Genomic DNA, 17,053 nt, shown 5'->3' on the forward strand with positions numbered 1-17,053 from the left:
GGAAAGCATACCAAATGCTGCCTTCACTATCCTATCTACCTGCGACTGTCCCGCTTCTGGGAATTTCCTTAGGAGCAGGATGGAGGTAAAACAGCTCCCTGCCCACAGCAATGGGTGGCCAATTAAGGCTGTGAATAGGTACTCAATTATCCAAGACCACATGGAGTTTTCCAGTTGGTTGCCAGGACCCAACAGTGTCGGGTAGAGGGCAGTGGCCTTCCAGCAGCAGATCTGGTGGGGAGGATTTGGAAGGCTTTGAGGCCCTGTTTGTCCACCTTGTTACTGTCACATATGCAGGTCGCCCTGTGGGGTGGTTCCTGCTCCACAATATGCCCTGCTTCCCTAACCAGTTTTAAATGCAATTGATTGAGAGCTGCTGAGAACACGCCAAGATAAAGGCCCCTTCTGTCTAACTGCAATGACCAGCTTTATTTCCTTCCCAGAAGGGTCTTGTTTTTGACTTCATTGGATAGTGTGTACACTCTCTGCTTTATTTAATTGGTCAATTCAACAAAATGTTTCTCTCAGGTTACTATATCAAACACCACAAGACTCCCATTTGATCCAGACCCAAACCTCTGCCCAAGTTAACTTCTCCAGAGGTCATTGTTCGAGTGCTGGTGTCTTTCCCCAGTTAGCTTATTCCACTAGAGACTGTGACTCATCTTTAAACAAAAGTTTTAAGAGTAAATGGCAATTAAGACTCAATTCTCTGTTCAATCTTGCTTTGTTGATACCATACCATCTGAGAGTTGATTTTGTTGAATATTGAGACCTTCCTTGGCCACAGGCAATGCTGTGACCTGTATTGAAAAAGTTACTAATAGAATACTAACCTGAAAATTATCAAGAAGCACTGAGGATAAGCTGAATGCCCCAAATCTGACAACAATTAATAGCAGAAACCATTCTCTGAAAGCTTGGTTGTATTGATACTAAAATGTTAAATTTTCTACATGATAATTTTGGCAAATATGTCTTGCAATTCACTATGCTCTGTCTGCTCCTTTCCCTGCTATTAATGATATTGGTCTGTTAAAGAAGCTGGTGAGGGAATTGAATACTCAAAGCTGCTCAACAGCACCTTTAGTGAAAGCCACAAATTACTACACGGCACCAAACTGCAACATATATTTAATAGTTTTCATGCATGTTTTATGTCGGTATTGTAAATGTTATTGTTTTGTGTGTAATACAGTGAATTAATGGTGCCTCAATTGAAGTGCACCTTCAAAAGGGGCAGAACCCATGGCCTTGGCATTGTTTAATGAGAAGATAGACTTGGCGCTTGTGAACAGGGAAGGCTGATTATTACAAATTCCTCTTACGCTTCGCATAAATATTTTAAGTCGGAGTCCTGTTTGAATCCTTGCAATATCTGGTGTATTGATATGTGGATACAAATTAAAGATGTAACTTTTAGAAGAGTTTGAAGCAAATTATCTTGCTGTGTAGACGAATTTAAGTCACAGGCCAAGATTTTCCATTCTGTCACCCAAATGTGAGGCAGGAATATAAAGTGACCACTGAATCTCCAGCCCACCAATAAGGAAGCTCACCAGTCAAATTATGACAAGCTGCCTGGTGAATTTTCTGGCAAAAGTTTAGCTGGCACTGAAGTCCTATATCAGCAGCTGCCAGCCAGTCAGAGATCAGTTATTTCTTGGTCCTAAGGATTATTATTGGAGGCCTGGGTATTGGGAGAGGAGAGTCAGGGGAGTTGGTGGCAAGGGCAATGGGATGACTTTCAACTGCCACCACCTTGTCCCCAACCCTGCCGAAATTAGCCCTAGATTAGGGTAAGAGAGAAAACTGCAAATTGGGAGGCAGGCTCTCTATTTACCCAGTTATTTACCTTTTCATCTCCTTCAGGGAGGAGAAGACTTTGCCTGTTGTCCCTAGTCTCCGGTAATAAAACATGAAAAAGGATTTGACTTTCTTTTTTGTTTGTAATTGCCATATTACAATTTCACATTGCTTCTTGTGTGATTGTGATTATTAAACTGTTGTATAGGTTTACCCTTAAAATGAATACTAATACAAACCTGAAAAGAACAAAAGGGTGAAGTAGAGAATATGCTTTCTCTAAACTCTGTCAGTTAGATTGTACATGCTGTTGATTTGGAGTCCAATAAATATTCTGAAGCATGAAATAAAACTTTTTGTGCACTCTTTGTGGAACTAAAATTTGTCATTTGTATCATTGTACATTTTATATAGAACATAGAACATAGAACATAGAAGAATACAGCGCAGTACAGGCCCTTCGGCCCTCGATGTTGCGCCGATCCAAGCCCACCTAACCTATACTAACCCACTATCCTCCATATACCTATCCAATGCCCGCTTAAATGCCCATAAAGAGGGAGAGTCCACCACTGCTACTGGCAGGGCATTCCATGAACTTACGACTCGCTGAGTGAAGAACCTACCCCTAACTTCAGTCCTATATCTACCCCCCCCTTAATTTAAAGCTATGCCCCCTTGTAATACCCGACTCCATACGCGGGAAAAGGTTCACACTGTCAACCCTATCTAACCCCCTAATCATCTTGTACACCTCAATCAAGTCACCCCTAAACCTTCTTTTCTCTAATGAAAACAGCCCCAAGTGTCTCAGTCTTTCCTCATACGATCTTCCTTCCATACCAGGCAACATCCTGGTAAACCTCCTCTGCTCCCGTTCCAGTGCCTCCACGTCCTTCCTATAGTATGGCGACCAAAACTGCACACAATATTCCAGATGCGGCCGCACCAGAGTCTTATACAACTGCATCATGATATTAAAATAAAATTAGAAACAGAATTGTTTGAGCTCAGTGACATAGTGGAGTATAACATGCCATGCTTTGTTTAGAACTGTGATAGTGATTTTAAAAGTGGCCATTAATCTCTCTTTTATTTTATAATTACTTTTTGCAGGAAATGTCACAAGCTTCATTCTTCCTGTGTAAATATTACTTAATATTTGATCAATATTCTTTCTAAACAAAAATCTTATGCTGCCAGTTCACCATCCTTAAGGTTCTCAAACTTTAAGTGTAATGTTAGACTGGTTTGGTATGATAAAACTGTAAATTAAAAATAAGCAACAAACTGAAGGATAAGATAACATCATGCCATGACTGATGGTGCTGGAAACTAAATTGGTGATGTTTAAAACATGTTAATAGTGCAAATGCGAATATATCCAGTTACACTGAAAAGGTACTTTCTATGAGAGTTTGCTCCAATAACTGAGCTTGCATGAAAATTGATAATGCTTCTTTTATACAAGATTCCTATTGAAATATGTTGGAGTGATCTGTGAAGCTCCAATGTATCGACTCATGGATTGATGGCATGTGGAGAGTTCGCATTGTTGTGGGGTTGCCAGTTTTAGCATCAGTTTTAGGGATATTTCTGTGAGAAATTGCCAGTAGAGTCTAGATATTTTCCTACGGGGACCATTTTTCTATCTCGGTAGGCTTGCATTGGTAGAGTTCTAAGCATATTGAACAGTCTCTTTGTGGCAATGGGTATGTTATTAATAGGGACCGGAATAAAGGAGTGAGAGCAAAGAATCAACCGTAGTTCAATCATCAATGAGAAATATAAAGATTCACAATGACTTTTAAAGTTTGTTTTCAAGCGGATTTATTTAAAGTTATGAAAATGGCTCTGTTCTAACTTAAATGTGAAATCCATATATCCTATTGCAGAGTGCATTCCTAAAATGCTCTTTGCAATCTGTCAATCCAAAAAATGCTAAAAGTGTATTTGTGAAGACATAAACTACTCTGAAGATTCTATGATGACATTACTTGTTCCCGTATATACACTTTATTGAGAAACACTAACCTGTCGTTTAAGACATACTGTTTGAAAAGAAATAACTTCAGCGGTACAAAAGGATTCATTTATCTTTCTTGTAAAGTATAAAAAATGTTGACCCTACTTAGTAGCCAACAACTTTCTAGAACAGAACAGTGGGTGGAAATTTCCCTTTACTCCAGCTGATGAGAAGGAGAAATAATTAATTAGGTGAGTTGGCCCTGGAAAGATTTTTGCCCACTTCTTGCCACCTCACCAATTCAGAACTGAATGAGAAGGTCCACCAGGGACTTTCTCAACTCACCAGAAGCAAGGTCCTTGAGTAGTCAAATGACAGCCAGCTCAGAGCCTGAACTCACTGCTGTTTACTTGTCTTCCCAGCAGGCAGAAAAATTGGCAACAGAGAAGCCAAGTCGGCATGCCTGCAGATTGACAGGGGCCTTCATTTACATTAATCTGGAGGAAATTGGAGGGACGAATGAGGGTCCAGTTGCTAGTTTATGAAAGCTGTCCTTTGTCCTTGCCTTTGACTCCCTGCAAAGCAATAGAAACCACTACCTTCTCACAACTGAATCCCCTTAGCACTAAGATCCAGCCAAATGTCAGTAGCTTCTAGTGAGGAGTGACTCCATTGTTGAGGCTTTTGATAGGCTGCAAAGCTCACTTATCAGCAGTGATCAAGCTGATTGATGTGCAACATAACAAACTTCCTCAGCAATCAGTTGTCACTAAACATGCCTGTCCCATCACTTTAAACTGAAACTGGAGAATCACACCTAGTTTTTATAATTTAAATTACAGGCACCATCAATGTTTATAGGTAATGAATTGGATAAGTCTTTTATCAAAAGGTATTTGGACAATAAATACATTTTATTCAACAATGCAGTTGCAACATATGCTATGGCTTTACGCATAGCTAAGCCTGGCGGATGATGATCCAAGGTTTGATCCCAAGTCTGTGTTGTTAGGTGATCTCGACATTTGGTATGGAAAAATGTCTCCAGTGCGCTAAACGAATAAGAGTGAAAATATGGATTCCCACTCTTGCTATCCAGACATCTGTGGCAGATAGTGTTGGCCCCGGCAAGGGTAGATTCAAACTTCTTGCAGTCCAATAGCCTGGCAAATATCTCTGCAAGTCCAATCATGAAGAATTGCTGCTTGAGCAGGATATTGGAGTGTACCTGATGGTTCTGAAATTATATTCTATATATTAGTCAATAATATCCAGAAAGGGGCTGGGGAGAAAATTGCCAGACAAGCGTCAACAAAGCACGAAGCATATTTCATCAATACTAATAAATAAATTGCAACAGAAAAGATTTTATGCAGTTTTTGATCCCATAGAACTAGTTGCATCCTATGTAGACTCAAATTCACTCCATTATGAGTTTGCAAAACAGTATGGGAATTTTTAATTGACATCAGTTGCCACTAAAGCAAATAAACAGATGCTTCAACATGTCTTGAACTGGACTGAGGTGGCAGAAGACTTGTACAATTGAAACCTGGCATAAGGAGATGAAATACAAGCATGGACTTGTGCTTACCAGTCAGATATGTTAAACTCAAATCATATTTTGCCCCACCAGGTTCAAATTGTGTAAGCTTGCCACAACCTCCGTCAACCTTAGGATAAAGTTGCAATGCTAAAGTACTGCAGGTCTCTTCCTTATATCTCTAATCAGCACAAGGAAAGGAAGAGAAATTCCTCAAGTGTGAGATCTTCAGTGACAATCATGTTTCATTATCAAAATCCGGTGTGAGTTAAAAGCCTTTAAGGCATGTTGGTAACATTATTCAGTTTGTTTTATGAAAGTTAGTTTCTAGAAGGAAACAGAAAAATAAATTAGGCTGTACTTTCTATCATTAGATATGGTCCGTAGTTTTATTTTCCATACTTAGGAAGAAAATGTTATGGGTTATGTAAAAATATGCTAACTCAATAATCATACTAATTTTTAACCATGACAATGGTATTCAGAATTTCTGTATCCTAGCAACCTAGTGATTAGTTTGTCAATCGTGAAAAGCAGAATTCTACTGAGTAAAATATTTGATTCCATGCTTGATTCAACAAAATGATTTAAACCATTAGTGGAAGTCAAGTCACTCTGTTTTGTTCTTTGAAATCAGTGAATTACTTTGTGCTGATATAACGGCAAACAACGAAACCCTGTTCATACCAAGTCACAGTAATCAATATACTACAACGGAAGGACCGCAAATAATATTCGACAGAGATTAACATATTGTTTTTCAGAAAAGAAACAACTTAACTGACACAATGGGAAAGGCGCATTTGGAGTATAAGGGAGATTTGTTTTTCATATGGGTTGTGAATATTTCTAAAGATGTGTATACCATATTGAAGAGCATAACAGCTTTTGTTCAATTTATGAAACGTTAAAGTTTCATTTTCTTCTGAGACAACATCAGAATTTCTGAAAAATTCACTTAATCCTTACATTTCACTTTAATTTGTAAAATTTAAATATATAATTATTTCTTGCAGGTTTTACATAATGATGAAAATAAATGTGTAATTACTTGAACCAAGAAGTGGACACTCAGTAACCAAAGGGTTACAATTTTGTGTAAAAGTGACACCATGTCTGGGCTCCTGTGAAATCCATTATAAGGCCACAGCCAGATCGCCCTGCATTAAAAGGCCTTCACCACAACTAAACATTTACCAAAGCCTGCAATACCTTTCTGTCTCAGTGTTATTTTATTGTCTTGTTTGCTATTTATCCTGCCGTCTATAAAGCTTTTGCATGTAGATTTCCAGTAGGTTTCCAGGCTGTTTACCTTCAGATATTTTTTTCCTGAAGATTTTCAGAGGTTTTATAAGTAATGCCTGCTCAGAACCACTTGACTACTTTGGCCTGAAATACTGAACACTTGACATTATCACATTTGTAGCGCAAAAAGTAATATATCACTGTTTATCTTTTGCTCAATCAGAATTCATAAAGCTTTTACAAACCTCCTGTGATGGTGTAATTATTAATTACATATGTTTCATTCATAATTCTAAAGAAGAAGACAAATGGCAGAAAAATTTGAAGTGTGCAGTAATTTATTGGGCAATAAAATTGATGTATTCACCCAGCCTTTAAAATTCATCTGTTATGAAAAGTTTAGGGCCAAAGCCCAGCAAGGGGTTATGGGACATCCACCCCTCGGGTACTGTATAATTTGAATAAACTAAAGCAGAAGATATATACTTCCTTGGATATTTGTGGTGATCATAATGCTTTTTATTTTAAACTGAGGATAGGCGAATGGATACTATATTAATAATTCCTGCTACAACAAACAGATAATGTGCACATGCAAGTAACGTCACATTCAGTATAAGTGGGCATGGCTTGCCTCCAAGTGTATGATGTATAAATTATTTAGGTTACCCTGAATAATTAGTATCAATATTTTGAAAATATTCGTAAAACCAAAGGTAATGCTTACTTTAGTGTAGAACCCCTCCTCCAATATATGAGTAAAGCTTCTTCATTTCCGAGTCCCACACAGACTGCTTCATAGCCTCGGAGGGTAACTTATTATTTGGAAGCTTACCCACTTTGTTGTGGATGGATACCAGAACCCTGCATAGCTGAGAGGGTGCAGAAACCTTCTCTCTTCCCTTTTCGTGTAGATTTGCTCCCATATGCAAAACAAAAATGTAAAATAAACTGTGAAATAAACAAGGGAAACGGGTGTTTAAACTAGAAGGGGACTTTGACCCCAACCTCATGAATGGAAAGTTGAACGTCAGAGTTATCAGGTTTTTGAATTTATTGTTCTTTGTTGTTTCTTTTTGCCATTCTCTGTGCTTCTCACCAGATGGAATGTGGTGCAGAGTCAATATGTTTCACTTTTCTGGTGTTGGTGGCAGTGAGGTGGTATGATGATGAGTAAACCTAGCAGGAACCAGTTCACCCTCCACTAAGAGGATAAACATGGAGAACCAGTAAGTCTGCAGTTCGAAATTAGTACATTAGCTGGAGTAGGCTTTGTGATGAGGATGAGAAAACAAAGATGAAAAATGACAACAAAAAGATAAACAGCAAATGAGACTAGTCTGTCTATAAGTTATGGTATTAAGATATCTCTCCAGTCACATTTCATTTTACATAGTATAGTATAGTCATCAAGCATATGTGAATAAGGAAATTTACTATTACATGTCCAATTTTCCTCACCATAGACCTAATCCCAGTGTGAGCCTTTGGTTTAGAGCTAGCATTTCTGCCTCTTCTGAGTCAGCAAATGAAGAGTTTGAGAATCCTTCCGTACTACCCAATGATTGAAGATTGAAATATAATTGCTAAACAGTGGGATATTTGTATCTGGATCACTAGCTTTGTGTCAGAAAAATTCTGGTCCAATCTAAATTGTCCAAGTTAATGGAGACCAAAACAGAGACCTGAATGTTGGATTGAAGACCAGAGGGACTACTTGTATTTAATTATCCCAGGTGACCCCCTTCTCATTTCTCATTGTAAGGGTCAGGTGCAGTTTCTCAGCTTTGGCTGTTGCCTGACATGGAGAAGCTCAAAGTAAAACTATAAGAGAGGCAACCAGACCTACATCAGATACTTCTCCCTCTTAAGTGTCCTGAAAATGTCATGTCAGGGTTGAGTACAGGCCTGACACAGAGCAGATCACAAGAGATGGGTGGGCTCTATCATTGCCTTCTGATATATGTTGATCCCCAATATAATCCAGCAAAATCTTGGATATCAATATAACTCTCAATGTGCATCATTCAGCACCCGATCTGTTTTCAAACTAGGTTCTGCAGACTCCAGAGAATTCAAAAGGTTATCAGATTTTTGTTTGCCTGAGACATAGTACGTAACTCGGGTTCAGTGTGTCAGGAATTCTGCATGCTATATATTTTTTCTGTTTGTTGCTTCCATTGTACTGACTGCTGCAAATACTAATAAATATTTTCTACTTCAGTTGCAGTGCTTTCCTTTAGCCAGCACTGCTTGTTCGAAACGAGGGTGGGAAAGGTTCATTGATAATATTTCCGTAAGGCCTCTACGAATATGACATTATTTTCAGTGTATGAATGTTTTCAGTAGGTCATAGGATTGTGTCAGTATTTGCAGAGATTCTTGTATATATTATCATTTGTAAGAGATTGCCAGTGAATGCAGGGATTCCCCAGGAATGTACTAATACCTGAAACTAGTCACAAAATGTGGCAATAGTTTTGGAGGTATTAACCAATTCAGGGGTCCCCTGAAGTGTATGGCTATTTGTGTAGGGTTCTAGAAGTGTGTCAATATTTGCAGTAGGTCCCAGGAGTGTGTCAATATTTACAGCAAATCTCCCACTGGGTAAGTTAAGATGCTATTGTCCTCGGTTATTGCATTTCACAGATGATATCTTAATGGTCTAGACAGCAGTGATATCTACACAGAATGAACGATTCACTGATGATTTAAAATAATTTTATTTACTCTTAACATTAAATTAATTCTTATTTCTACTTGACTCAACTACCTTCTTAAATATGTTTTCTGATCTCGTCGCTTCTGAGTTTTTTTTTCCGCTGTACTGTCTCGTTGATGAATTTTGCACATTGCAGTTCCTGTTCTGGGTCAGCCCAGAGTATGAAAGGCATCTGCATCTACTTTTCATGATCATTCCTTCTCCTCGTTGTAAAGAATACTCATGTGGAAACTGGTCTTTAGCTTTTGAATCTTACACTATCCTGATTCTTCGTACAGTACAGCTTGGCCATCGATGGTGCTTGGAAACAATTCTTTCCTCAATGCCCTCAATGATTACTGTAGGTCTGACCTGTTGGAATGTGATGAAAAAGAAATGAAAAACAGTGTAAAAAGATGTTACCCCTCGAATTTGTGGGGGAGATGTCTGATTCTCTGCTTGCCTCATGCATGATGCTGGTATTTGCAGTGATTAATCACTGTTTTCTCACATGCTGTTTCTGCTAAATTGGATGATGACATCATTTTGTTGGCACATACTGATTCCAAACAACTGTTCAAATCAGAATGCACCCAACCCCCCCCCCCCCCCACCACCACCACCAACCTCTCAAATTTGCCTGTAAAACACAGGGATTTGTTTAATTCCAGTGTGTGGAGTCCAGCTTTATTGAACTGATTACGCAATGGGAATGATCTTTTACTGTAACTGATTTTACATTCAGTGCTGATACATTTTTTTAACACCACTAATGGTGAAAAATCTAAACGGGAGTGTGAAAACTATGCAATATAAACAACATACATTTTCATATATCTCAGTCCTCTCATGGGTTTTCAGTAGCATTTTATAAATTTATTCAAAGAAAATTACTGCAGCATGAAAACATCAAATCTTATACCAAAACTTGGCAATCTTGTTATTGTCATATTTTCCAAAAGCTTTTTTTCTAAACCCATTTCTGACATCTGCAGGCATGCATGCATTTCACTGTTTTGACAGAGTGAAAGTCTGATTAAAATGATGCACACTTAAATGTCAGTGGGTCGAAAGTAACATTCTTCCACAAACCTGTATGTAGCTGTGATTAGTCTGTACAGAATTTTTCAACCATCTGTTCTTCCATAGCAGAATTTTTGAAGTCTAGAAGGGCAAATCTGGATGTAGCCCTCTAAATCATCATAAGGTCTTTTCTTGAAATTGGGAACCCAAATATAAATAATCAACCTGTATAGTTCAAGCTATTTTTTAAACACTGCATTTAGAGTAAACATTCAATTTACTAAATACTGAAACACAGAAATTTATAATGGTTGCATAATTTAAACTGCGACTGTCTATGCCTGGAAATGCATTAGAGGTAGAAGAAGCATAAGACATATTAATTGACAGACAGGAACTGCTGTCTCTGAGGTTGATACATGTAATTTATTACTTTAGAAATGAATGCCACCTCCAGAATTTGCTTCATTAATTTCAAATTTAGTTTTAATTTCAAGCTGTTGCCCCTTGAGAAGAATAAGGTGGCAAATTACATTTGAAGAGACGATTTTATGCACCCAAGAAACACTACATTTTAACTATCTAACTTTGCAGCAGATGTTGCCAGTTATGATGTTTTGCCATATTTAATTTCAATCCATACTAGCAGCAATTACCTTAAAACTGTTCTCTCCTTTTTTTTAAATGCAGCCTACATTTCAGACGAATTGAAGGCAGCAGTATTAGAGGACGAAGAGACTGAAGCCAATGAGTCTGGAGCTGACGGAGAATCATCCTCAAAGTATACGTGCAATGAACAGGAATTTAGCAAGGAATCGCCTAGCTACCAGGACTCTCCAGCTGCAGAGTTTTCTGGCCAGGAGATGGACAGCACATCTCATGTTAGTGAAACCAGTGATCGATTGGCTGACTTTGAGAGCAACTCTGTAAAGAATGAGGATGAAAGCAAAGAAGTTGGTGGCCTTCCCGAGGAAGGTGTACAGGACAGTTTAGAACAAATGAAAGCAATATACAACAACATACTGTCAAATTCCTACTGGTCATCTCTGAGTTTGGGCTTGAACCAACCAAGTGAACCAGCAACAAATGGCGGAAGCAGCAGCAGCAGCAGCAGTAGCAGCAGTAGCAGTTGTGGAAGTGGGAGCTTTGACTGGCATCAGTCCGCCATGTCAAAGACATTACAGCAAGTTTCTCAGACCAAGATGATTCAGGAGCCAAGCCTCTTCAGCACAGTACAATTGTACAGGCAAAGCAGTAAGCTCTATGGGTCCATATTTACTGGGGCAAGCAAATTCCGCTGTAAAGACTGCAGTGCTGCTTATGACTCCTTGGTAGAACTGACTGTGCACATGAATGAAACTGGACACTATCGAGATGAGAATAATGAAACTGACAATAACAATCCTAAAAAGTGGTCCAAGCCTCGAAAGCGCTCTTTACTGGAGATGGAGGGAAAGGAGGATGCTCAAAAGGTGCTAAAGTGTATGTACTGTGGCCATTCATTTGAGTCCCTTCAAGACTTAAGTGTCCACATGATCAAGACAAAACACTATCAGAAAGTGCCTCTGAAGGAACCTGTAGCACCAATCTCCACAAAGGTCCTCCCCTCCACCAGAAAAAGGGCAATGCTTGAGCTTGAGCTACCAAGTTCTCCAGATTCCACAGGTGGTACGCCAAAAACTTCTCTTTCTGACACAAGTGATGCATTACAGAAGTCCTCAAACCCTTACGTCACACCAAATAATCGCTACGGACACCAGAATGGTGCCAGCTATGCCTGGCAATTTGAGGCGAGAAAGTCTCAAATCCTCAAGTGTATGGAGTGTGGGAGTTCACATGACACACTGCAGGAACTGACTGCACATATGATGGTCACTGGACATTTTGTTAAAGTGACCAATTCTGCAATCAAGAAAGGGAAGCAGATTGTTGAGGCACCCCAAACTCCAACACCAACACCCGTGTCAGCCATCTTAGAAGATAAAGTACAATCTGTTCCCCTAGCTGCAAGCGCTTTCACGTCATCATTAAGTACACCAGCCAGCGTTTCACCAAAATTAAGTCTTGAAGTGAAAAGGGAAGTAGAAAAAGAAATTGAAAGTGATGAGGACAAAGTGAAAGAAAAAGATAAAAGCTGTGATGATGATGAAAAATATGACATTTCCTCAAAGTATCAGTATCTCACTGAAGAAGATCTAGAAGAAAATCCTAAAGGAGGCCTGGACATCCTAAAATCTCTAGAAAACACAGTGACCTCTGCCATTAATAAAGCTCAGAATGGAACTCCAAGTTGGAGTGGCTATCCTAGCATTCATGCAGCATATCAGCTTCCTAGCATAATGAAGTTACCATTTGGTTCATCAGGGAAGAATACACAATTGAAGTCAGCACACAGCAACATTGATAGTATGGCATCTCCAAAGAGTCAACCACTTGTTTCACCACCTAGTAGCCAGAATTCCCCTGTACCTAAGAACAATTTCCATGCTATGGAAGAGTTAGTGAAGAAGGTCACAGAGAAGGTAACCAAAACTGAAGAAAAATCTAAAGATCCAGAAAACAAATTATCTCGACTGAAGCATGAAGCACCTTCTCCATGTGGTAGTGAAGCAGGAGAGGAACAAAAAAGTGAAGCTTCAAAAGACCCCGGTCTGAAAAGCCATGACAATATTTCCAACCACCAGAAAGACATCATGAAAGAGAACCCAGCCAAGGATCATTTGGAGAATGGTACAGAGGCCTTAAAACTCACTGCAAATAGTCTGTGCGCTAGCACAGCTATTATTACAGACCACCCTCCTGAACAACCGTTTGTAAATCCATTAAGTGCATTGCAATCCGTTATGAATGTTCACCTAGGGAAAGCAGCTAAACCTGCATTGCCTACCCTGGACCCAATGAGCATGCTTTACAAAATGAGTAACAGCCTTGCAGAAAAGGCTGCTGTGGCCACACCAATTTTGCCAGCCAAAAAAACAGAGCCCATAGACCGTTATTTCTATCATGTCAGCAGTGACCAGCCCATTGATTTGACGAAAGCCAAGAGTGACAAAAGCGGTTCTTTGGGTTCAGTGCTTTTGTCATCCATATCCCCGTCGTCAACATCTTCTTCATCCACTGTGACAACAGCAAAGACATCTGCAGTCGTGTCATTCATGTCAAACTCGCCGCTACGCGAGAATGCCTTGTCAGATATATCCGATATGCTGAAAAACCTGACAGGAAGTCACACATCAAAATCTTCTACACCTACAAGCATTTCAGACAAATCCGAGGTGGACGGTAGCACTGTGGAGGAGCCAGAGGAAATTTCTCCAGCTCAAAAACGTAAAGGCCGGCAGTCAAACTGGAACCCACAGCACTTGCTCATACTGCAGGCGCAGTTTGCAGCCAGTCTGCGACAAACCACTGATGGGAAATTCATTATGTCGGACCTCAGCCCGCAGGAGAGAATGCACATCTCGAGGTTTACAGGGCTCTCCATGACAACAATCAGCCACTGGTTAGCCAACGTCAAGTACCAACTTCGAAGGACAGGTGGAACAAAATTTCTTAAAAACTTGGACTCTGGTCATCCAGTGTTTTTTTGTAATGATTGTGCATCACAGATCAGAACTCCTTCAACCTACATCAGTCACTTAGAATCACATTTAGGCTTCAGGTTACGAGACTTATCAAAACTTTCTAGTGAACAGATAAGCAGCCAGATAACACATGCAAAACTGCCCTCCGAAAAATCGGTGTTGCCATCTCAAGACGATGAGGCTGGGACAACGTTCCAGTGCAAACTTTGTAATCGGACTTTTGCCAGTAAACATGCAGTTAAACTGCATCTCAGTAAAACTCATGGCAAATCACCAGAGGACCACCTTCTCTATGTTATAGAGCTAGAGAAACAGTAGCATTTACTTTAGTAGCCTAACTATTTGCTTTGAGGACAAATCTGAAAGAAGCCTTAAAGCTACTGTAACAACTCTTGGCACATGTTCTTCATTTACTGCAGAGTAGCACTCTGATCTGAACTCTTTTATATAACTGTACAGTGTTTAATGGAAGCACGTAATCAGCTGTTGTTACTGGTTGATTACAAGGGTAAAAATGGTAAGTGTTTGGAATTTTGTGTAAATTGGATTTAGTTGCTGTGTATCGCTCAGATGCATTAAACTGCATGCGTAATGGACAATTTAGTTAAGCATTTAATACTGAACCTGGTGCACTTTCTCATGTGAATTAAGTGTGCTGGCATTTCTCAGCCTTTAACCTTTAACCCTCTGAGCACTGCTGAAGCACTTCTGCATTAAGTTGCAAAAACAAATTGGCAGCATTCTTATTTTTCAGATCACTGACTGAAAGCCATTATTAAAATAATGATCTGCAGCTGTCTTTATTCAATTCCATTGTCATGATATTTGTGCAGATGATTTTGCACAATATAATTTTCAGATGTATTATTTAATGGAATTAACTACTATTTACAGAGCTAAAATGAATAGTCAATGCTCAAAGGGTTAATAAAATTAGAAAGAAAAACACTTGTACTGTATTTCTTCAACAATAATATACAAAATTCTTTCAAAGGGTTTATGCTATGAGATCCTGCTACAAATGTAAAAAGGCATTCCATGATGTAACCTCCTTTTACTTATTTATGAGCACTCTCACTTGTTATTTTAATGATCATCATGTGTAGAATGCCTTTGATTGGTAAGTTTTGTTCTGCCTAATTATTCTCCCATGATTCCCCACTGCATCTTTATATTTTGGCATATAAAAGGTAACCCGTGGTTACCAGCACACTGAGTGAGTCTGTTCATCTCCATTTTTCAGTTAATTTGCAGAAATAACTGACAGCTGACACCATATGAGAATATATGTATAAAATAGACATGTAAACAGCACAGATACTGTACTGCACTCTGTGCCCTGCCTTGTTGCTGGAAATGAAACACCATTATGGCTGCTCATATAACTTTTTTTTGCCCTTCTGCGACATTAAAACACTTTACAATGATTTTGTGTTGCTTCCACACTATTGTCTACATACGAGGTGCGACAAGTAATGAGCCCATTTACACAGAAGGTTACATGTTCCTGGCTAGAGCTTGAGTGGGTTTATGCTCCTGTCAGGCAAGAGTTTTGGTTAAAGTATTATTTGTTAGATAACTGCAGCACTTACAGAGATACTTTAGAGGTTAGCACCTTTCGGAAGGCCTTAATTCACAGGTGCGCATTGAGACTTAGCTGTAACCCCACCCAAGCGCTGGCTTGTTCCAACACATTGTATATCTTCCAGCCGCCACATTTACACCGTATCTTAAAATAACATTCGTGATAAATGTGCAATTTACCTAATTTATGGCACTATGATGTGCTCAGGGCTACGTTGAAGATGAAAATCTTAAATGGAGCTTGAACAGTGCATTTCACAACAAGAAATCAATATGCCATGGCTTAGAGAGCTATCTGCTGAGGTGAAATTAGCAGAAGCCAACTACTAAGGAGCATAGCCCCAAATCTGTGACCACAGAGTGGTTATAGTAAACCAAAGTATAACTTAATAAAGGATTGGTATCTAACAAACAAGACTACCAACGTTTGTGCATGAAATCTCAATTTTTGTAATATTTTATGTCCTGTACATATTGATCTCTGAATGCTTTTGACTCCTGTCCCAGCCAATTGCCTCTCTTGCAGGCATCACACAAGCTGTAGATGACAGGGAAGGGGGCCATGAATTATGTTAGAAAATTGGGCATTATCTTAAAAAAAATCACATTACCCAGCAAGCTTGACTGTGATATTAACAAAACATTTAATGAATGGTTCCTTATTAAGAAACCATGAAACTGACTGAAACATCGGGCTTACTTTTATCAATATTCCCCTTTTTCTTGTATGTGATATGTTTTGCTCAAGAAGCATCAAAATGTGTCTGAGATTTTTTCCCCTTTTCCCCTTTAACAGAAACACTGTACATACTGGACAGCTTTCACAATCAGCTTAACCCTTACAGTGCTATTCACAGCATTCGTTGGGACAGCGATATGGAACTCCTGCCTATGCAGCAGGGGCAAGAATTAAATATTCAATCCCATTTTGTATTTGCTGGACTTTAAATGGATTTCTAATTGTCATCTGCTTTCCTTGTTTGAATACAATGGATATATGTACTGTGCATACCTGCTCTACATGTTGGAAGGCGAATACTGGTTATTTTATATATATGAGAATTTAATTACACAATTTCTAGGATTCTGCTGAGCCATGTTCTCAAACATGTAAAACAGGCGCGGTATCTGCAATTAGCCTGAGTATTAAATTCAGAAAGTAGTTGCAATTCAAATTCCATGTGAAGTCAACATTGTCTTTTTAATTTCCTTAAAATTGTTTATTTAAATTTTGTTACAATGTCAACATCTTTTCTACTGAAAAATATTTTATATGTTAACATAATCGATTATTGTATGAAAGCACTCTGGACCACTGCAACAAAAACAGTGTATGAATGTAACAGGATACAATAAAAAGAAATATACATGTTACAAAACCAGTGTAGGAATTCCAGACCCTCGGTTTAAGTAAATAGTTCAGCCAGGTTGAGTGGTGATTATTGGGTCATGACATTCATTGTGTGTGTGTGTGTGTGTGTGTGTGTGTGTAAATGCACATGTCCACACATTTTGTGTCCAATGCAAGCAAAATCTCCTGATTCATGTTTTCATTTCACTTTAGAGATGTAAGTATGAATATCACAAACACAGTTAGATAT

At 38.9% G+C, this 17,053-nt stretch overlaps 1 protein-coding gene across 2 annotated transcripts in view; it reads left to right on the forward strand.

Annotated features, from left to right (window-relative positions):
* The window catches only part of tshz3b (teashirt zinc finger homeobox 3b), a 72,555-nt gene extending 55,721 nt beyond the window's left edge, over nucleotides 1–16,834 (forward strand). The window contains exons 3-4 of one of the 2 annotated variants that reach the window (XR_006314109.2): nucleotides 10,975–14,385; nucleotides 16,249–16,834. Coding sequence is in view for 1 of the 2 variants with exons in the window: in XM_043706849.2 (XP_043562784.1) it covers nucleotides 10,975–14,186 (3,212 nt within the window). In the remaining variant the exon portion in view is untranslated. Of the gene's footprint in view, nucleotides 1–10,974 lie in introns of both variants that reach the window. The other variant, XM_043706849.2, reaches the window with a different exon arrangement.
* Nucleotides 16,835–17,053: the final 219 nt, after the last annotated feature.

This window comes from Chiloscyllium plagiosum, unplaced genomic scaffold (assembly GCF_037043375.1).
Source record: "Chiloscyllium plagiosum isolate Xiang-an unplaced genomic scaffold, Cpla_swu_hap1 HiC_scaffold_17, whole genome shotgun sequence".
Lineage (NCBI taxonomy): Eukaryota > Metazoa > Chordata > Chondrichthyes > Orectolobiformes > Hemiscylliidae > Chiloscyllium > Chiloscyllium plagiosum.